Source organism: Leiobunum rupestre, chromosome 10, assembly GCF_980474605.1.
Source record: "Leiobunum rupestre chromosome 10, qqLeiRupe1.1.hap1, whole genome shotgun sequence".
Classification (NCBI taxonomy): domain Eukaryota; kingdom Metazoa; phylum Arthropoda; class Arachnida; order Opiliones; family Sclerosomatidae; genus Leiobunum; species Leiobunum rupestre.
Genome location: NC_143393.1, coordinates 17,750,236 through 17,774,241, shown reverse-complemented (window position 1 = coordinate 17,774,241; position 24,006 = coordinate 17,750,236). Strand labels below are relative to the sequence as shown.

Sequence of the window (24,006 nt, the reverse complement as noted above, 5' to 3'; positions counted from 1 at the left end):
ATTAATATTTATCATCAAACATTGAAATGGTACTTATTTGTTATATTTTAAAATAATTTAGGCTTCGGGGCGATGGCACTGAATAAAATTATCTTAACCAATTTTTAATTACGGCAGAAAACGTGATCATGACTGACATTTAAGAGATACACGCCCAAATCATAGACGACATCGGGAAATTATTTAGAAATAAAACTAAGAAAAAAAACCTTTAGAGAGAAATTTCAATACGCGTAAAGAATTTTTCTTACTTAGACGTTAGCTTGACCTTAAAAATATTAACGCCAGGTACCACTAATTGGCCAAATATAATTTAATTTGGAAACGTTAATTAACAAGAGTAAGTTTCTTAGGCATAAATTTAAAGGACCTCAACACTACATTTGCATTAAATTATTTTAACGATAAAACTGTGATCAAGTTTTCGATACTATTAACAAAAGGATAAATTCTAATAGAGAAATCGATTTTAAATAATAGGCAGTTATTTTTTCTTGTTATAAAATATGCCCAAACTGTACTACGTCCAATTTTTGGTTTTCAAAGGTAAGGGATGTATTTATTTATACCATAAGTAACATAATAAATATAAGTATTCCACTTCCTATTCTCACAACGCTAAGTCCTTGAATGATAGTCTGTTTCGCCAATGACTATATAAATTATTATGTTTCTAAGGACTAACAAAGTTTTTTTACGATTATGTTAGTTAGATATTATTCAATTTGAGACTTTAACGCGTTTTAGCTCGTATTTATATTAATATTATTAATAATAATGATAAAAATAATAATAATAATCAGCTAATTTGGCAGTAATTTCGCCAGCAAAGAGAAAAAAGAGCGATTACGAACTCTACGACAGACTATCATTAACCGAAATCGTTCAGTACTTATGTTATTATGTTACTTATGTTTATACTTAGAAATAATGCCTATGTTGAAACCATTTTTTCTCTCCCCCCCCCCCCTTTTACTAGGGGGAAATTAGTCCATGATGCCCACGAATCATCTCAACAGAAGTTATGGACCATTGGGGCGACTGAAGAAGTTTTTGAAACGGAATGCACCGGTGTTTAGATGGGAACTAAATACCAGGGGTTGTTTTAATACAAGCAATAATTTATCAAGATAGCAATATTCAACCTTGATCGGTGTGTATTTGATACGAATACGCCCACGCGAGACGTCATAGATGAAATTTGTCCGGTTGGTTTGTGTCTTTAAAGGTCGCTGATAATAGCGTAATGGTCACACCGACTTGTTTATTCTTTATAAATATTTAATCTTTCATTGGCTAACGTAAGTTTTGCCATTTAGTTTCGCCTTTGCACGATAGATAGCGCCACAGTAACGGATGTATTTATAAATGAATAATAATCAGCTAGGTTAATACCCAAGGCGCCACCTTAGGCCTAAGTCATCAAACGTCTTTTAAAGCCATTAATTCAGGTGGCCGGGTTACAATGCGTAGGAGGGTGGTCGCAAACCTTTCAGTGTAGGGAGCTGTTGGCTCGCGTGGCATAACTATTACCTTCGCTTCCAAACACTACAATAAGCAAGTTTCAAAAACTGTACCGCCATCTATCGATTTTAAAACTAACTAACAACAAAGGAAGCCTAAACTGACGTCATAATAATAATAAAATAATAATCAGCCATGCTAATACCCAAGGCACCATCCAAGGCCTAAGTCATCATGCGACTTTTAGTTTTAAAGCCATTAATTCAGGTGGCCGGGTTACAATGCGTAGGAGGGTGGTGGCTAGCCCTTCATGCCACGCGAGCCAACACCGAAGTCACGCGTAGGTATGAGGTCAAAGTACCATCCTTGTTTGCTTTTTGCCCTAACTGCGCACGCGTCAGATATTATTGAACACAAGTTTCAAATTTATTTGTAACTTTCTAAATAAGGGTATGACGTAAAAGAATTAAAATTTCAAGTTCTAGAGCGTGGTACGAGGAATGGCCTTAATAATAAAATCATTCTTTAAGACACAGTAGACAATTACTTTGGGCGACTACATTTGATCTTGACGTTACATAAGGAGGAGAGTGTGGTCGCGGGTACCGGTTCCCAGAAAGAGAACAGCCATAATAACCACCTTAAGCGTTTCTAAACGGTTATTCATTCTTTCAACAAATTTCGTCGCGCATAATTTTTCCATTAATGTTCGCAGTCTCCACTTCGAAAAGATATAATTACACACTTTGCCGCAATATATATAGCTTTATCAACCGTGACGACACTCAGCTGACATTTCAGCCAAAGATAGGACCTTATCAACCTTATAGGGAATTCGTTATCACTTAAGTAGCGCGGATTAGAAATTCTACTTTTAAATAGCACCGTACCCTCCCCGAGTTATCTAAATATCACCGTATTGAATCCTTCGAAAATTACTTGAATACAAAATAACGAACGCTTTCATTCAAAAAAGGGCCTACCATAAATATGTCACCTTCGAAAATTTAATAAAGATTTTTTTCTTTGATATCTAGGTTACGTCTTTAATTGTTTTCAGATTGCCGTTTTTATGTACTCCTTTTTTAATTAAAATTCCGTCTTTCAGTTGGAAATTATAAATAAAAGAAAATATTATTATTATTATTATTATTATCATCATTATCTCAAAATTGGTTTCATTGAAAACGCGTTTCAATGCCAAAATATTTTAATTATCTTCGCCTGGTTTGGACGGTATATTTAAAAAACAATTTGAGGAATCTGTCACTAAATAATTGACAAATACCAAGATTTGGTTATAATTTATATCATAGGTTATTCTCTATAAATAATTGCGGTACAAATTATTAGAAAAATGCACTTAGTTTAAAAAGGCTACATTAAAGCTATTGTGCCGATTTTTTTAAACTAAAGTAACGAACTATCAAGGTTGGCTGATTTTAATCAAGCGATTTTATAAAAAAAATCTTTCAATGGAGGAATAAAAAATGGCAAGAAATGGTTCTTAAAAATTAAAATACGTAGAAAATCTGAGCGAAACCAAAATATTAAATAGTAATTAAATTTAATTGTGATTTAATTTAATTTAACATTAGCTAACTGATAAAAGTAAAATATCCATTAATTATACAGGAAAAGAGCTATTAATTGTATTAAAATCAATAAAATCTGTTTTATATAAAAAAAAATCGATTTATTGAATTTTTTATTAAAAAAAGTCAAAAAGTGCCAACCCTGCGAATTATTCCAAAATGAAAGATTTTTACTACAACTTTGTGGAAGATGGCGCCACACAGCAAGAATAACGTTATTATTTTTACGTGAGAAAGCCCCCCCCCCCCTCTTCTGCTATGTGGCGCCATCTTTACCAGAGTCGGAGTAAAAATCATCCTCATTGGAGTTAATAATAATAATAATCAGCTAGGTTAATACCCCAGGCACCTTCCTAGGCCCAAGTCATCAAGCAACTTTTATGGAACCCTAGTGCCACCTATTTTTAAAAACCGACACTTACGTCGGAAAGAAGGTAAAAAAAAATATAAATTTTTAAATAAAAGAAACTGTTACATTATGGGATAAAATAGTTTCATAAAATTTTTAATTAAAAACGTTTTAATTAAACAATTTCCATGATGTAACCATTTATTTTATTTAAAAATTAACCAATTTACCATGAAAAAGGAATTTAATAAATATGTATGTGTTTTTTTATTTAAGTGTCGCTAGTGAGAGTTAAATAAGGTTGATTAAAACACTGACAGTCGCTAAATTATTGGCAATTCTATTGAGCAACCGTTCTGTAGATAGAGGCGTGCTTAGGACACGAGCTCATTGTTCAAATTCGACTCGTCACTAGAAAAAAAATGACAAATTGGAGAGGACAATGGATGGTCGACGGAAACAACACACAACCGGAAGTGAAACTACAAAAAAGATCAAAAATGAGGGAGAGAGTAGCCGCCGAAGAGGGACGCTACAATATTCGAATTCCGGACGGTGAAAATTCTAATACGACAGCGAAAAAGGTTAGCCCCTAAACGTATATCACGACTCTGAGTGTGTCATTTGCCAAAATAGAAAGGTTGACGAAATAAATAAGGCTTCCCACACACGAATTCCTACGACTATATTATTATCCAATTAAAATACCGCTTAAGCTTGCATATTTTCGGCTTCGTTGCTTTCTGATTGCGCGAGCGTTTGCGAGGTTTCGAAATATATTGCCGCTACCAAAGCTCCTATCGCTAATTCGTCAACAAATTGCCACAGTTTTTTCAGATTAGAATTCCCTGACATTTTTAGGATTTACCTGACTTATTTTGTGCCAAATTTAACTCTATTTTAGAAAAGGTTTCCTATTTACAACCGACATAAAATTGCCTGACAATTCCCTTATTTTTTAATTAATTTTTCCAGGAATTTCAGGTACACTGAATGTGATTTTTAGAAAATATTTGTAAACATTTACGTGGTTAATAACTCGAATAAGCAGAGTTTACCGACTTAAATCAAATTATTTTAATTATGATATGAATCAAGTGATTTTTTAATAAAATCATTTATTGAAATCACGTAATATATTATAAAAATTGGTTTCGTAACAATTTCTAATAGTAATTAAATTGAATTAATAAAGTATTAATATTTTAGTTTACCAAATTGATAGGAACAAAGTGTCCATTAATAGACTGGGAAAAAAGCTATTAATTCTATAAAAATGAATAAATACCAAATACAAAAACACGATTAAAAATTTATATAAAAATAAATCGATTGATCTCGTCAGAAGACGTAAGTTCGCTCGCGTCAGTTTTAGAAAACGGTAATCAATGAAATACAGGACTGATTTGGATTTTTGAAAGTGGAAGGAATCATGAAGAGGATTAGAAACAACGTTAAAAATCGTCTCGACATTGTATAAAAGTTTAGTTTAACTTTTGCAAAAATGGCGCGAAATTTAAATTTGCGAACAATATTAGGCTAATCGTGGAATTAAAACCTTTTTTTAATTTTTTTTCGGAAAAATACGGAAAATTTTCCGAAAAAAAGGAATTCGGTAATTATTCAGAACATTTTGCGACTTACAACTTTTAATTATGGTAATTCTCGAAAAGTGGAATTAAATACATTTTTCTGATAACGCGTTAGCAACTGTAAAAACGTTCTAAATGGCATTAAATTCCATTCTTCTTAAAGAGTGCGAATATAGAGCAAAATATGACAAATTCGCATGTGACAATATTATCAGAACTTTTTTATCTCACTGTGTACTAAATGTACAAACTGCCTTCATCCCAATAAGGCTTGTGCACAGAAGAAAGTACTGATTCTTATCTCCTTGACGACATTAGCTTTCTACTAGTACCGTGTCAGGTAAACTAAAGGCACCATTATGGCTGTTTATCAACAATCTTTCAAGGTTCCTCCCTCTCTAAGTCCTATATCTGAATAGATAACTTCAAATAACAAGCCAGACATTTTCCAAAGTTTACGTAACCTAAATTTACGCCGCCAGAAAACAATGGATTGAATATGAAATTAATAATTAGTAAACGCCCTGCATACGCGATTCCAGCGTTTAATTAATATAATTACGGCTTCCAGTAAACAAAGCTGTTAATAGCGATCGCCTATATAGATAATTGTATTTATATCAGCGGTAAATGTATAAACATTCCCTTGTATCGGAATGTTTTCCTTAGCAACCCAATCAAATTTAAAAAAGAAATTGACATGCACGAATTTCAACCAATAGTCCACAAAGTAGTTATGGATTACAGGATAAAAAACCCCAAAATCATAAATGAATTACACGATAAAAATCCCAAAATCATAAATGAATTACACGATAAAAATCCCAAAATCATAAATGAATTACACGATAAAAATCCCAAAGTCATAAATGAATTACACGATAAAAATCCCAAAATCATAAATGAATTACACGATAAAAATCCCAAAATCATAAATGAATTACACGATAAAAATCCCAAAATCATAAATGAATTACACGATAAAAATCCCAAAATCATAAATGAATTACACGATAAAAATCCCAAAGTCATAAATGAATTACAGGATAAAAATCCCAAAATCATAAATGAATTACACGATAAAAATCCCAAAATCATAAATGAATTACACGATAAAAATCCCAAAATCATAAATGAATTACACGATAAAAATCCCAAAATCATAAATGAATTACACGATAAAAATCCCAAAATCATAAATGAATTACACGATAAAAATCCCAAAATCATAAATGAATTACAGGATAAAAATCCCAAAATCATAAATGAATTACACGATAAAAATCCCAAAATCATAAATGAATTACACGATAAAAATCCCAAAATCATAAATGAATTACACGATAAAAATCCCAAAATCATAAATGAATTACACGATAAAAATCCCAAAATCATAAATGAATTACACGATAAAAATCCCAAAATCATAAATGAATTACACGATAAAAATCCCAAAATCATAAATGAATTACACGATAAAAATCCCAAAATCATAAATGAATTACACGATAAAAATCCCAAAGTCATAAATGAATTACAGGATAAAAATCCCAAAATCATAAATGAATTACACGATAAAAATCCCAAAATCATAAATGAATTACACGATAAAAATCCCAAAATCATAAATGAATTACACGATAAAAATCCCAAAATCATAAATGAATTACACGATAAAAATCCCAAAATCATAAATGAATTACACGATAAAAATCCCAAAGTCATAAATGAATTACAGGATAAAAATCCCAAAATCATAAATGAATTACAGGATAAAAATCCCAAAATCATAAATGAATTACACGATAAAAATCCCAAAATCATAAATGAATTACACGATAAAAATCCCAAAATCATAAATGAATTACACGATAAAAATCCCAAAATCATAAATGAATTACACGATAAAAATCCCAAAATCATAAATGAATTACACGATAAAAATCCCAAAGTCATAAATGAATTACAGGATAAAAATCCCAAAATCATAAATGAATTACAGGATAAAAATTCTTAAATCATAGATAAATAAAAGGAAAAAAATCCCAAAAACCATTGGTTAATTACAGGATAAAAATCCCAAAAACCGTTGGTTAAGTACAGGATAAAAATCCCAAAATCTTTTTTTAATTATAGGATAAAAATCTCAAAATCGTTGGTTAATTACAGGAAAATACCCCCAAATCGTTGGTTAATTATAGGATAAAGCCCCGCAAGTCCTTGGTTAATTACAGGATAAAATCCCCCAAATCCTTGGTTAATTACAGGATAAAATCTCCCAAATCCTTGGTTAATTACAGTATAAAATCTCCCAAATCCTTGGTTAATTACAGGATAAAATCTCCCAAATCCTTGGTTAATTACAGGATAAAAAAACCCCAAAAACGGAGGTTAATTTCAAGATTAAATTACCGATTTACATGATTTTAATTTCATTAGATTGTAAAATTGCAAGATACTTATAGGACATAAAATGGGATTAAAATATCAAATTGTAGGAAACCAATAGCGATTTGTAGGTTTTTTAAATGATTTATCTCCCCAAATTTATATACTAAATATACGGCAGTGTTGATATTCAAAGTTGGCCAACATTTTAGTGAAAATTGCAAATATCAACTTTGGAAATATTAACCAAAATGTACCGTTGTTAGTACTATTTTACTTACTAGGCACTACTTAGTTTTTTCTTTGGCATATTAGTAATTAAAATTATTCTTTTCTTATTAAGTTTTTAATAAAATTTCGCAATTTTTGTTTCATTCTCTTCACCTAACTTAATATATTACCCTAGACCCTACGTGTTATCATATTTCTTTGTTTAAAAACCAATTATACCTGAAAATTAATATTAATTTTAATTAAAGAAAACAATACACTAAGAATTCTCATGCTAAGCGAGAAAATTTCAATAAATGGATATGTTATCTTTTTAGAAATTTCTCATTATAATATTAACTGATATAGGAAAGATGCCTATTTCTCTTGACGAATTGATTAATAATTTAATTAATTTTAATTACTATTTAAAAACGAAATTGAATTTGATTTGATTTGAATTGACAATGCTAGAAATTTGTAAATTTTCATAAATACATTGAAGAATAATAGGCGATTTAAAAAAATTATCTTTATTTAAATCGTGAGTTAAATTACTGATATTAAGAAAATTCATTTCAATCAGACAACCCTGGAACTATTTTAAAATTACAGTTAAGCTGGAAGTCATAAATGTTTTATCTACCGTCATACAGATCCGTATTTGGATGTTGACCAAAATATTTGGTCTCATAGGGTCAAAAAAGGTTTAAAATTCCCACGTGTACTGGGCCTAATTTGCATTTCAAATATTCAGGTCGTGGTATCGGTTAAATTTAAATATGGAACAAAAAAATGACTATAGGGACTCGCTACTCTAAGGATCACTTTCCTAATAAAGTTCCGAGTCCCTTGAAGGAATTTTTCGTCCATGATTTCAATTACACCATGTAAACATTTTCTAAAAAGATCGTACAATACAGATAACGATAAAATATTTATTATTTTTCTTTTCGAAATAAAATTTTTATTATTATTTCGAAACATTTCGATTCCGGAATATCCATATAAAATTTAAAAATAAAACGGTAACACCACAATCGAATATAAAATTACGATAAAATCATTCACAGGGAAATAAATGTATTATAAAAACCGCGAAATGAGGTGTGGGATATTTTCAACGCCAATTCGTACCGGGGTAATCGTTAGAGAAAAATCGGCCTCGATACCGTGAATAAAGTAGACTATCGCTTCCCCCTCGCATTGGAATCAAAGACGATGAAATCTTTTCACACGATTACCCAGTTACACATTAATTTTTTCGTGCGAATCCGATTTTTTATTTCATAATAAATAATACCTAAATATATAACTCAATGGGTAAAAAGGATTTTGATGAAAAGAGGGATTTTTGGGAAAGGGGGGTTACCCTGGGGAGGGGTGCAGTCGAGACAGCTGTTTGAAGATTGAAGTTTCTTCATCGAGATTTTTTCACCTATATTTAATTGCAATTTTTAATAGTAGCCAAGCGTGATAGACGCGTATGAGGCGGACTGGAACAGGGTCGAACGCCTATCGGCAAGGCCCCGTTTTCCATTTTGAGATGGTGAAAGAGAAAAAATAAATTGGGATGACACACCAGATGATGATGATTGAAATACGCGCCGCAAACTTCTTATTTATGAGCGTATCTTAACGGAGGTCGCCATTGGTGACAAAGGCTTCTTCGAGGTTGGCTCGCGAGGCGTCATGGCGGCTTCCATAGACCAACAAAATGGCCGACGCTCGCCCACCGAGTTTCCTTTTTATTTGAGATGCCTACAATCTTCCAATTACGAAGGTATATTGCTCCTTCCTAATGTAAAGGCAAGAGCGTCTACTGAAATACAGAGCTTACAAAGGCGCGTACATTATAATTTAGGACTTGGGGGGTATAAAGGAATGGTATACCGATTTTAAGGTCATATTGCTTCGATTCGTTTTCCGCTTGGTTGGTCATTCAGACATCCTTTTTAGCTTTTCCATACTGTTTTTGCAAGTATTTTCATCATGAAAATATTATAACTATTGTTTTTCTACTGTTGTGAAATGACAAAATATTGGACACTTTCCCCAAATTTGGCAAACCAATTCATTAAAAAATATATTGTTTGTTTGGCCTATTTCTATAGCTATAAAAGTATTTCTAGTAAGATTGGTGATAATTTATGTTCAGTTATTATTTATAGATGGTGTTTCAAAAGTCTATGCAAAAATTTGAAGGAGTTGCAGGGGGTGAGTACTGACGAGGAGTGTACCCGAGGTGTAAATCACCGATTTTGATTAAACTCGGGGGGTATGTAGACCTTAAGGTAAAATGAATTTTCACCAAAGGAAAAGTTACGCTGGGCTTCCGTTTTGCTATGGCAACCGAAAATGTTTTTGACAACATAAAAAAAAGCATGGGATTTTCTCTGTAATTTTATAATTTTACCCAATTGTAGCCGATATTATTTGTTTTAACACAATTTTACTCATTTTTTTCCTTATGGACGAATTTTGATTATTTTACTCAAATTTTATCATTTTACCCCATTTTAGACGATATTAGTTGGTTAAACCCGATTTTATCCAATTTTAAACATTTTAGGTCATTTTACCCAATTTTGGTCTTTTAACGCAATTTTGGTCAATTTAGCTCATTTTTGTCGATTTAAAAAAAAATTATTTTACAATACCCTATTTAGGTAAAATTTGCAAATATTCCTTTATTTATCAAATTCAATGAACTTTTCTCAATTTTTCCCAAATTTGGTTTAAGTTTACCCAAACTTGATGAATTTCACCCAAAATTGTTCAAATTTAGCATTTTAGTTCTCATGCTTTTTTAAATGTAGATTTTTTCATTTTAAGTGGTCAAATACATTTTCGGTTGCCATAGCAAAACGGAAGCCCAGCGTAACTTTTCCCTTGGTGAAAATTCATGTTACCCAAAGGTCTACATACCCCCCGAGTTTCATCAAAATCGGTGATTTACACCTCGGGTACACTCCTCGTGAGTTGAGAAGTATGCCAGTTTTTCCCCATTTTCCTACGATGAGTTAAAAGAGCGCCAGAGAGCTTCAAAGTGTGGCCTACTAGCCCCTGGAAGAAGGCTGCAACAAGCGCCAAACCAAGTTTAAGTTAACTTATTTACGCTGGTTACCTCGATTTGTTTACAAAATACATTTTTACCTATCACACGAAACCAAACCTTTATGTTCGCGTTTCCCTGCTGCTTGGTTTTGCGCTTGTTGCAGCCTACTTTTAGGGGCTCTTTGAAGCTCTCTGGCGCTCTTTTAACTCATCGTAGGAAAAAGGGACAAAAAAATAGGCATACTTCTCAACTCACCCCTACAACTCCTTAACATTTTTGCATAACCTTTTGAAACACCCTGTATCGTAATTTATAATTGATTTTGTAATGTTTTGGCTAAAGTGCCAAATTATCGATAGATTCTGTTAAAAAAAGTTACACATGTGAAATTAAGTGATTCATCATAAATATTTTACTTTAAAAACCACCTATTTAACCCTTGGTTTTATTACTCCGTAGAGGAAAACCATTTTAGCAAAACGAAAAAATCGTATATAAAAATACTTCGTCTGCTAAAACTCATCTATTGATAGCAAATGATGTTTTAAATCCTTTGGTTGAAATTACACTAACGATAACTTCTGGTTTTGGATAGATTCAAAACGTCTACGTATAATTCTCAAATGAAATGACATTCTATTGGAATCCCATCTGTCCCTTACGACAATAAGAGCGAGGTACCACAAAGAGGGCTAGATGAACAACGAAGCAAATCGTGTGTAAGTATTATTATAAGGCAGATCTCTTACCGTCGGGGCATGGGTACAGGAGGGCAGCTGGACGCCTCAGACAGCGCGTGCTGGACGTGTTTCAGGGGCCCGATGGCCGCCGACACCACACTTCCGACGTCATCCATCTCGAACATCTGCACACTCATATTTACTCCCTTTCGCAGTTTTTATACCATCCACGCGAAACAGTATCCGGTGGGAAAAACTACGATTTTTTGGTCCCCCGAAAATGAGAAATTTTCGTAGACGAATTTTAATCCAAGGCTTAACAACGCGTATCGTTAATATTCTAAAATATTCCTAATAAACTATCCAACACCTTTATCGGAGCCGTTCGCGTAGAAATGAAACTGAGATAACCGAGCCGTAAGCAAAATAGCGATCTCCGTTTCCATAGCGAACGAGAAATTCCCCTTTAGATAAAAGCGCAATCCTTGTTATAAATAGTTTACGCACACTTCACTACTTAAATCTTGACGAGATTGAAATTAATTTAAAACGCTACGGTTATCTATCTACAACGCGACGTTTTCTGTAAGGACTACATGTCAAGGCCGGTACTGTAACGACGAAACCGTTAAAAATTAGGCGCAAAGTTTTGAAACGTATCCTAGTCTCCTAGACCTAGGCCCAACTTTATTATTATTTGTAGCCAGCGTCGGATATCGCGGGAATCGCGACGCGTTAACACACGGCGAAACGGAAGCGCCGTTGGTAACGTTCAGCGCTCTCTGGAAGTCCCGATTTAAGATACCACTCGATTCGAATGTTATTATTTCGCGCGACAGCAGGAAGTTCTTTGCTGGCCAACGGACCAATCAAATACAAACCTGGGTTTTTCGAAGGTATAACCCGCCGGCGGCCCTCCGAGTTTCGTTCGCGCGCGCGGCCCGAACTGCCGAGTCCTAGCGAATCGTTCCGTTGGGTAACAAAGACGAGGCTCCTACCTGCGACTATCCGAAATGGTGTAACTTGGTAATTGGGGAAAAGCCGGGTTGATGGTTAAGTTTGCGGGTGACCGTGGCGTCGTCTGGGATCGAGATGAAGTACGCGCCGGGCAGCGAACGGTCACGTGACTGAAGAAAACGCGTTTTTAAACCTATCAAGCGGAACACTTTCGACTGTCAGTGGACGATGAAGCCGAGAACTAGTTTAGGAACGCGTCTTCCGCCGTTCGCCATCAAGGACAAGTAACCCGGTCTCGAAATTGCCGCGCCGAAGATTTATTTTTTTATAACGATTTCTTATTTTAATAATATGCGATTTGAACTTGACGGGTTTCTGTACTAGTGGCTCGCGCGTATTGTAACGCGTCAGGGTACTAGACAAAGATGATACGAATACTTGAGGGGCCGTTTCTTAAGACATACTCTCTGCCTAAACTTTGTATTTTCTCAGAATGTAAACTGTTCATATTCTTTCTAATTATATTTAGTATGAATTATCTGGTATTAACATAATCACTCATAAGTATGTCTCCATATTTTTTCCATAGAAAACATTCAATGAGACCTTGTTTCACACGGAACATATAATTAAGTGGACCCAAAAATAGAAACTTTCGATTTTCATCTACAAAGTTGATAAGGCGTTTTTCGTCACGGAGTTGGAAGTGACGTAATATACGTCATATCCTAAGATCAAGGTTCATTAGAGAAAATGGTTTTTTGGTATACTTGTAAGTTATGTTACACCACTTCCTAAAATTCTGTACACCAATTACAGCCTTTGGAAGTGTTGAACTTGTAATCGATTACGTAGTAAAAGCTACAGGCTTGTACACCGATTACAGATAGTGATCAGCTCCTCATACATAGAATAGATTTTAGTATTTCTCAGTGCATTGTGGGAAATATCTTAGGAGTACAGTCGTCCAATTAAAAATTTGAAAGTTATTTAAAATTAGTGTTGTAAGTCGGAATATTTTCCGAAAAATGACCGAGACCTTTTTTCCGGAAAAGTTTCCGTATTTTTCCGAAACAAAATAAAAAATTGTTTCATTCCATGATTAGTCTAATATATTGTTTGCAAATTTAAATAAAGCGGCATTTTCGCCTAATTTTTTCGAATCTAAAAGTAAAACTAAACCTCTAGACTAGTTTAAACTGATTAACAATGTAACACTATTAATTTTTTGTAGTATGTTTACGGTTATTAGACATTTGTATCGATAAAAAGTTAAAAACATAAAAAACCCTTAAAAAGGAATTTATGTTTCAATTTTTTATTTTTCCGATCTGCGGAAAAATAAAACTTTCCGCATTTTATTTCTCCGGAAAATTAACAACACTATTTTAAATAGCGAATTCACGAAATGAAACTACGCACAGTCTACAAGACGAAATAACGCAACTTAATGGGACGCCCTCCGTCTGTCACGTGCCAAAGGAATTGAAATTGTTTCAACCGCTGCGCAACCATTTGTTTTCATTAAAGATTCGACGGCTATTTGGGACGACAACGCTAAATATCTCTGGCTCAGCGTTGCTCGCTGTGCTTTGTAGTTGATATTCGATGCACGACCTTCGACTGACGCCGATTTTAAGAAACTTCGTAAAATGGTTTTGCATACACCATGGACAGTTAATTAAGAGGAAAGGTTTTCGATACCCTTCCACAGTGCACAATCAGCTCGAGAGACTCCGGGGAAGTCTTGCAATTTCGTTTGTACCACGTGATCTTAAAATTTCAAAATGGCAATCTAATGCGGTTGATAATTTTGGTTTTTTAATTCAATAAAAACTATCAACTGATATTTAGTATATCATATTTAATCTATAAAAACGTGAAAAAATACCTTTTGGCGTAAAAATGTACTTCGTGTTTATCTTTTTTCTTTTTTCGAACAGTATCGTCCACTCTTAGCGATACTTGTTTTTTCCAAAGAACCTTGGACGACTCCCTTAGTGTGATTGGTTTACGGGGGCTAAAAACCAGGCTTTTTACCGATCCTCTAAAATCTACTATCCATGCATACACTAAACCCTTAAAGCTCAGTTGAGTCCGTCAGAAAAGGTACAATTATCGTGATTCGCGAATTTTATTGAAATAAGATATTTGTCATGTTGTTGTCCCGTTTGTTTTATTTAAATACGCGTGAGCTCATTCGACTCGGCAAAGTACCAACGATCTAAGTGCGAAAAGTCAACACAGAACCAGGAACTTAAACACTCGTGGCAACGTGATAAAACCAGACAGATCTTCAAACGACTTCTAAATCATTCCATTAATTTGTGTCGAAACAAGCATTTACCTTTCTGTCCCAGAAATGCAAGAACTGCGGTTTTCAAATCACGGTTTTAAATCATGTCGCAATTTATCTGACATTTTCTCGGAAACTAGCGATATTTTGCAAGCACGGAACATAAACCAGAGGGTTAATGCGAAAATCTCTTAACTCAAAATTCCCTTATATCATAAGAAACATTAATGCTTTTTGGACGTAAAACTTAATACGAATGTTTTCCTTTTAAGCCAACCTCGCTTACGAGAAACCAAGAAACAATTTTTTTCCATGTCGTCCTCAAACCAGATTAGGAATTTCGCGTAACCTTTTTAATTTTATCAGTTTCTGTGAAAACATTTCGAAATTGAATTAGACACCTCGTACTTGTCGAGATTCCAGGAAAATATTCTTTTAAAATAGTGGTATTTTTCACTTCTGTATCTTTTCCCAATAACTCAAATTCTCGAGCTGATGTATAAAGAAGATACGTTCGAAGTTACAGTACACACCTTAGCAACGGCATTCAAAAGACAAGAGTTACCACGTTTGAAGATCGGGGCCATGATGGCCGAAAAACCGGTCTCTCTGTTCGAATCAAATGTGTTCTATCCAAAACCCAGAAGCCTTATACGTATAATGATGCAATTCAATAGCCTTATACGTATAATGATGCAATTCAATAGCCTTATAGTAGAAAACAAAGATGGGCATTTTTTTTTCAAAATTCTATCTCATCTCACAAACTGCTCATACTAGCCTGACATATTTGTATCTCACGCTCTTGTCAAGAGCGGTTTAGATAATGTCTGTCTCTAATATCCGCTCAAATCAAACGCGTTTACTGATAGCGCATCTCAGCTCAAAGAAAATATAATAAATTCCACTCGTCTCATCAAACAGTTCAACAAACGTAAAAAAACTGAATCAGTTCTTTAAAAACCACTGAACACCTAAACTAATTCCATCTAATTACCTATATAATCAAGAAAATAAATGCTAAAGATTCAATAATATAAAATTCTGAAAATCAACTCGTCTCATCAAACAGGTCAACGAACGTAAAAAACAGTGAATCAGTTCTTTAAAAACCACTGAAAACCTAAACTAATTCCATCTAATTACCTATATAAATCAAGAAAATGAATTCTAAAGATTCAATAATATAAAATTCTGAAAATCCACTCGCCTCATCAAACAGGTCAACGAACGTAAAAAAACTGAATCAGTTCTTTAAAAACCACTGAAAACCTAAACTAATTCCATCTAATTACCTATATAGAAAATAAATGCTAAAGATTCAATAATATAAAATTCTGAAAATCCACTCGCCTCATCAAACAGGCCAACGAACGTAAAAAAACTGAATCAGTTCTTTAAAAACCACTGAAAACCTAAACTAATTCCATCTAATTACCTATATAGAAAATAAATGCTAAAGATTCAATAATATAAAATTCTGAAAATCCACTCGCCTCATCAAACAGGTCAACGAACGTAAAAAAACTGAATCAGTTCTTTAAAAGCCACTGAAAACCTAAACTAATTCCATCTAATTACCTATATAGAAAATAAATGCTAAAGATTCAATAATATAAAATTCTGAAAATCCACTCGCCTCATCAAACAGGTCAACGAACGTAAAAAAAATGAATCAGTTCTTTAAAAGCCACTGAAAAGCTAAACTAATTCCATCTAATTACCTATATAATCAAGAAAATAAATGCTAAAGATTCAATAATATAAAATTCTGAAAATCCACTCGTCTCATCAAACAGGTCAACAAACGTAAAAAAACTGAATAAGTTCCTTAAAAACCACTGAAAAGCTAAACTAATTCCATCTAATTACCTATATAATCAAGAAAATAAATTCTTAAGATTCAATAATATAAAATTCTGAAAAATCAACGTAAAAGCATAGATTTAATAGCACAGAATACAGGCTTTTTAGGCTAATTATCATTGGCTTGTCTCAGTTTGTCGAGATTTTAAGAGTGGAAAAGACAGCACTGCTCTTCTAACGCTCAATTTATGACTAATTACAGCGCTTATCTCTAAGGTCCGCTCACCTTCCGGCCGAAAGAGACACTCCTAACTCCGCTCATTTAATCAAGCTCTTCTCGCAATTATTGGAAAATTAGAGCTCAATCCGACTCCAAACCCTCTCTAAAATGATCACCGATTCACTGGTAGCAAAATTATAAGTGGAATATTTTCTAAGCAACTTTATATTGACACCGAGGGGCAGATCACTTCCTTGATTAACGACGCACCCCTCAAACGATTAAATGCGATTTAATCATGATTAGAATGTTTAAATCTGATTTAATCATGATTAGAATGTTTAAATCTGATTTAATCATGATTAGAATGTTTAAATCTGATTTAATCATGATTAGAATGTTTAAATCTGATTTAATCATGATTATAATGTTTAAATCTGATTTAATCATGATTAGAATGTTTAAATCTGATTTAATCATGATTAGAATGTTTAAATCTGATTTAATCATGATTAGAATGTTTAAATCTGATTTAATCATGATTAGAATGTTTAAATCTGATTTAATCATGATTAGAATGTTTAAATCTGATTTAATCATGATTAGAATGTTTAAATCTGATTTAATCATGATTAGAATGTTTAAATCTGATTTAATCATGATTAAATGATTAAATCTGATTAAATGATTAAATCTGATTAAATGATAAAATCCTGATTAAAAAATTATATCGTGATTAGTATGATTAAATCGTACTTCAGTTTTGATTGTAATGATAAATTCTCGATTCGACCGATTATATTGATTAAATCGTACTTCAGTTTTGATTGTAATGATAAATTCTCGATTCGACCGATTATATTGATTAAATCTAATTAAAATGATTAAATCTAATTAAAATGATTAAATCTAATTAAAATCTAATTAAAATGATTAAATCTGTTTAAATGATTAAATCTGTTTAAATGATTAAATCCTTATTAAAAAGATTAGATCATGATTAGAATGATTAAATCGTGATTAGATTGATTAAATCGTGATTAGATTGATTAAATCGTGATTAGATTGATAAAATCGTGATTAGATTGATAAAATCGTGATTAGATTTTTTAATATTGATTACCCTGATTTAATCATTTTACTATGATTAACACGCACCCAAAATGGAAGTGACCTGCCCCTCAATTGACACAAGGTCAACACGAGAAGAGAATCGGTACAGCTACGAGGTTGGTATCATCACGAAGGAGACTGATTAAGAGTAATTAATACAGAAATCATGTAAAACTTAAGCCGGTTTGTTAGAATAATCTATTACCGAGTATGACACGAGGAAATTTCAGTAACCTATTTAAGAATATTTTCAACTGGTATACTCTCAATTAGTAAATACTAAGTTTTTGAATCGTGACAGGGTGACACGGGTGATACATCACCACTTCAGGATCCAGAAAATAGCAAAACGAATCAATATAGGAATCAATTAAAAAACGTTTCGTTACTATAATTAGGTTAATTATAGGGCAAAGAATTAATTACTGCGATTCAATGTTGAGACCATCATTTATAATAGTTTTATAAATATAACTCTTGAATTAAATTAAATTAAATGACACCAGAAATTAATTTACTTCAGATGATTCCGATCAACTAAAGATATCAAGGATAAATAATAAAGGTAGTTTTAAAAATCACAAAAAAATGTTCATGATCCCCGCAAATGAACCTCTTCCAGATTCATCCCGGATAATAATTCATTATCTCTCCAGATACCAGGTAATAAAAACCGCCTCTGGAAGATTACAAACTAAAATAAAATGAAAACCCGTCACTTAAAATAATCTTAAGTATATAACTACCACGGCCCTCCAAAATTGGGTCTCTCATATACCGACAACCCATCAAAATGTTGCGTATTATACCTCACGTTGGGTCTATTAAGCAGGCCCACATACACCCACTTTCTCTTCAATACAACTTCCAAGGAATTTAACCCGGGTTTAAAAAAATGATTTATAACCAAAGCCAGCTCTTTTAAAATTCTCAATCCGGAATTTAAAACCCTTCTTAAAAGACGATAGATAGAAAAAAAACCCTATGAAAGCATTTTCTAGTGAAAGAATTTGTAGCGCGTGTGCGGACAACATTGTTGAACAGCGCCAACGGAACAGATGCCAACGCAATAACTGGTTTGGTTAGCTCTTTATAGAGTTTATTCCTCTTCATTTTTCCTCTCAACAAATAACCCAGAATTTCAATTAAAAGTAAAAATCTTCAACTCAAGCTCTTTTTCGGCCGTTAGTATTTAATTCCGTAGCCGCTACGTGAGTTGAAGAACGGTTGGAAAGTTTTCGAGGGTATTTTCTTTCAGACAAAACCTATAAACAATGGGAAATGGAATAGACAAACAATAGATTTCGGCGTGAATAAGATTTTCGGCTTCTTTTTCGTTAATTAAAATTAAATTGATGGCTTAGCGCGCCAAAACACCGGCTGCGGCATCATCAAGGATCGAGGTTTTTGCTAGACACATTATAGTATAATGGAGACAATTTTTGGGCGATTGTGCTCGTCAAATGACGAAATCGTTTTAAGGTCTATCGTTCGAGTTGTCCACCATTGTGTTCCGAAATTTAGATTTAGAGGATATAGCCACGAATGTACTTATTGTACATTGAGCAGATTTCTAACGTGGCTTCCAATTCCCTCTCCTGCTCCAAGAGCAAACTTCTTCTGGCGTGATTCAATCACACGCTTGCGACAATTTTGCTTCCCCCCTCTAGTACCGGGGTGTAATTTTGACCATGATGCCCTCTGTTGTAATAATAATGTTTTTTTTATTAGTTAGCCTCTCCCAAACAAACTGTAAAACATACTAAGTCGAAACGACTTTAATATAAATACAGAGGCATAAAATTATTTTGTTAGTATTTGTTTTTTAAGAGTATTTATATTAAAGTATTTTGTTAGTATTTGTTTTTTAAGAGTATTTATATTAAAGTATTTTGTTAGTTTTTTAAAGGTATTTATATTTAACTATTTTGTTTTTTTTAAGGTTATTATATTAAAGTATTTTGTTCGTATTTGTTTTTAAGGTTATTTATATTAAAGTATTTTTTTCGTATTTGTTTTAAGGTTTAAAGAGAATAAAAAAACAAAAAGAAAGATTACAATGATTACAAAACAAACGATATAAATAAAATTTTTTAGAACAAAGTGTCCATACAGAGGAGAAAAATAAAATTAAACAATTCAATTAGGTACGCGTGTTTTAGCGAATTTCTTAAATGATACTAATAGTTTCGCGCCTAAACAAAAGATGGTGTTTCGTTTTAAATTTGTTCCGATTGTTCGGAATATCGAATACCTATTTTTGTCGGGTCCGATAGCTAGTTGTTTTTTATAGTTGAAGGGGTTATAGATTTTAAAAGCTAGGGACTTAAAGGGAATATAACTTCAGTTATCTGGCCGCTCTTGCCCTTGGCTTTTTAAATGTTTGGCGCCACTGTACAAAGAAATTGGAAAAATTGAAGGGGTTTTCCATAAAAATTGCTTTACAGGTCATATTCCATTTAAATATAAAGATTAAACAAGAAATATTCATAGTTCTGGTGAATCGTTAAAATTTCATGTCGCAACATTGTTTAATTTTAATAAAGGATAATGTATTTCTTGGTATAATATAATATAAAAAACTGGTGATTCTTGCAGTTCGTAATTACAGTTAAAATAAAATTAAAATGTAGGTTAAAATTAAACAAAACAAATTTCGATTCTTTACTTTAGGGATACCAATAAACGCTTAGCTTGGCACAAACTGTAAATTTATTTCGCGAGGGAACTTTCTGAAAAAACCAAGAATCTTCCAAAAATGACGTGCCTTGAATAAGTTACAAGTTTAATAACGTTTGGTATACAGGTACTGGGGGCACTTCTACACGCGGAACTTTAAGGCTGAGGTTATTTAAACATTTTTAAAACTAAATTTCCATTGAAAAAAGAACCAAAACTAATTCCAATAAAAGTCAAGGCTTGTGTTTTTTCTCAAAAAAAAAAAACTTTATTGGCATTTGATACCGTCGGTAATTTTCCTGGAAATTACCAAAAGACCGAACCCACAATGGAAAAATTCCACCTTCAAAACGATAATAGACGAAAGGTGGAAATTAACTCTTCCACCGTAGCCAGTAAAGGGGAGGGGGATATTTAAATTTTAATGATCCCCATTCCTTCGAAAAGGACATTTAGTATGGCATCATTCTCAAAAATACCTTTATATCGTGTGATTTAGAGGAAAATTGAAATGAAAAAATAAGGGTTTAGTCGAATAAATAGCGAATGGACGGACAGAGCGATTCGCTTAGTTAACGACTTGGAATATACGAAATTTATCGCGAGTGTCGTAAACAAAACACCGCGCTATTAATTAAGAGTGTCCAACACTCGTAGACGTTTTTAAAAAATATATTTTTAATAAAACAAAAAAATACAATCCCAAATATTAATAATTTTAATATTAATATTAGGGAATTAATTCGAATTGCCCTTCAAAATGCTAATTATTAAATTATTATTAATTGTTATTTAAATATTGTTATTTAGAAGAATAAGTCGAATTAATTTATCAATATTAATATTAATATTAAAATGGTTTAATTTAACGGAATATTTTCGATCGGGTATTTGTTTAGTTAAAAATATTAATTTCTAAATATTTTTTAGGTATTTTCAATTTATAATAAGAAAAAATATTTTATTTTAAGAAAATTAAGGTTAATTAATTCCTTATTAATTATATTAATTTAAGCCCAATTCGAGTGTGTCAAAATTAAGTCGCGGTTAAAACATGTTATAGCATAATTGTTGCCAAATTATTATAAAAAATTATCTTATATCCAACTTAATTGAGAAATATCTGAGCAGTTAGCCCACTAAAAATAAATGTCAATTTAATTCAAGGCAGGGATAAGAGTATAGGTTACAATCAACTAAGCCAACATTCCCCCGAATGTAAAATAATCCCAAGGTTAATTCGAAATTTTGTTTCGAGTCAGTCGCGACCAAAACCTGCTCCAGAAGAAAAAAAAAGGACAATCCGGTATACGCATAATTCGTTACCGTTAAAATTAAACACCATAATTAAAACCCTTTTAAAATATCGAGATTATATATTAAAACTAGTTTCTCCAGTACATTCTTTCGGGTAATTATTTTATATAGCTTCAAAGGGGAAATAAAACCAAATCCGGATATCTATTAATTTTACACAATTATCACTTTTAGAGATTTTTTACCATACAAAAGAAAAAAAATAAGGCTGGGCGAAGAGCACTTTTAGCCTATCGAGACGAATATCGAATACCCAAAATTTTTCTAATCGAATACCGAGACGAGTAGTAGTTTTCGAACTAAATACCGAATAGTTAGGCTTAATTCCAATACTACCTTATCAAATATTCGTCAAATATTATCCCGAATATTCGTCGAATATTATCCCGAATATTCGTCGAATATTATCCCGAATATTCGTCGAATATTATCCCGAATATTCGTCGAATATTATCCCGAATATTCGTCGAATATTATCCCGAATATTCGTCGAATATTATCCCGAATATTCGTCGAATATTATCCCGAATATTCGTCGAATATTATCCCGAATATTCGTCGAATAAAATCCCGAATATTCGTCGAATAAAATCCCGAATATTCGTCGAATAAAATCCCGAATATTCGTCGAATAAAATCCCGAATATTCGTCGAATAAAATCCCGAATATTCGTCGAATAAAATCCCGAATATTCGTCGAATAAAATCCCGAATATTCGTCGAATAAAATCCCGAATATTCGTCGAATAAAATCCCGAATATTCGTCGAATAAAATCCCGAATATTCGTCGAATAAAATCCCGAATATTCGTCGAATAAAATCCCGAATATTCGTCGAATAAAATCCCGAATATTCGTCGAATAAAATCCCGAATATTCGTCGAATAAAATCCCGAATATTCGTCGAACAACAGGTCTAATAGTCCAAATATTTTAAATTTTAATATCTAAATAGTAGAACCGAATTATTTAATGACGTCATAGGTGACCTATGACGTAAATAAAAAATAAAATTATCTGTACACACGAAAACGTATCTGCTGAGAGCCAACCGACCAATGACGTCCCATAGACAGCTATGCGGTGGCACAGGCTGATAGTATATTGAGTCTATATTTTCCTAATATTCGCCGAATAATAGAAATGTTATTCGTTATTAGATCAAATACCAAAAGAGGCGTGAAACGAATATCGATATTCGACCGAATTATTCGCTTTAGTCCCATTCGACCGAAATCCCATTCGACCGAAGGCGGTTTTTGAGGTGTCCCATTCGACCGAATTCCGCCGAAACGTGCGGTTTTTATGTGTCCCATTCGACCGAACACTTTTATGTGTTCCATTCGACCGAACGCTGCTATATAAATTGGCTTTTGCTATGTTTTCAATTTAGTTACTGAAGTCGTTTGCATTGGAGCGGATAGCTAATAAAGGAGGGTATTTATACATCAATAATAATTATTTATTCCGTCTTAATAAAAAGAAAGATACTAATTGCTATTTTTCTTGCCGAAACGCGATGTGTAAAGTCAAGAAAAGTAACTGAACCAAAACTGAAATAGTAAACTTAACCAACTGTAACCTAACCTAACCTAAACATGGATCTTCGATAGTACATACCTTATAAATAAAATACCAAATCACCCCGCCTATTGGGCTACATTTTAAAATTCTTTCGGTCGAATGGGATTTCGGTCGAATGGGAATAAACGAATTATTCGGTTAACTCGATTATTAAAAAATATATTTTTTTCTCGTCAAAGGGTCTTGTATCAGTGCTTAGAACAGGATTTGGAATATTTTAATATCACACACGTTTTTTTAGGGTTTGTTGAATGGGAGATAATATGTACAATGGCCAATGTTAATGCCAAGGATTCGTTACAGGCCAATCCCAAAAAAAAACAATTCTACTTTTCCCGCGAGTTGTTTTGGAATAAAAACCTGTATAATGAAAATGTAACGCGGCAACTATTATTTAAGAGAAGTAAACTAATTTTAGGGATTGTCTGGGTATCGAAATTCACCTTTCTTTCAAGTTGTTTCTTTTTTGAGGTTCGAAACGTGACCAAATTTGGCATATTAGCAGTTTAAACCTGTCTTACAAATGTTTCCTGAACAGACCATAGTCGCTATTTTTGGCAGTTTGGCTTTTCACTTGTCTTTAAAGATGTGTTTGGTAAGTCCTTCAGAAGCGATTCCAATTTTCAATAAGATGTTTATTATAATAAAATTATTCAACACAAGCAAGTTAAATTATTCGTTTTATTTGGAATTTTCTT

The 24,006-nt window shown here is 32.7% G+C and overlaps 1 protein-coding gene across 4 annotated transcripts in view; it reads right to left on the bottom strand.

Moving 5' to 3' along the window:
* Positions 1-24,006, bottom strand: part of LOC149924897 (uncharacterized) — a 110,119-nt gene that overhangs the window by 27,714 nt on the left and 58,399 nt on the right. Inside the window, exon 1 of one of the 4 annotated variants that reach the window (XM_090159754.1) lies at positions 11,406-12,154. The exons of 2 other annotated variants lie outside the window; for them this stretch is intronic. In XM_090159754.1, coding sequence (XP_090015880.1) covers positions 11,406-11,533 — 128 coding nt within the window. In that variant the 5' untranslated portion in view covers positions 11,534-12,154. Of the gene's footprint in view, positions 1-11,405; positions 12,155-24,006 lie in introns of those variants that run through there. One more of the 4 variants, XM_090159753.1, reaches the window with a different exon arrangement.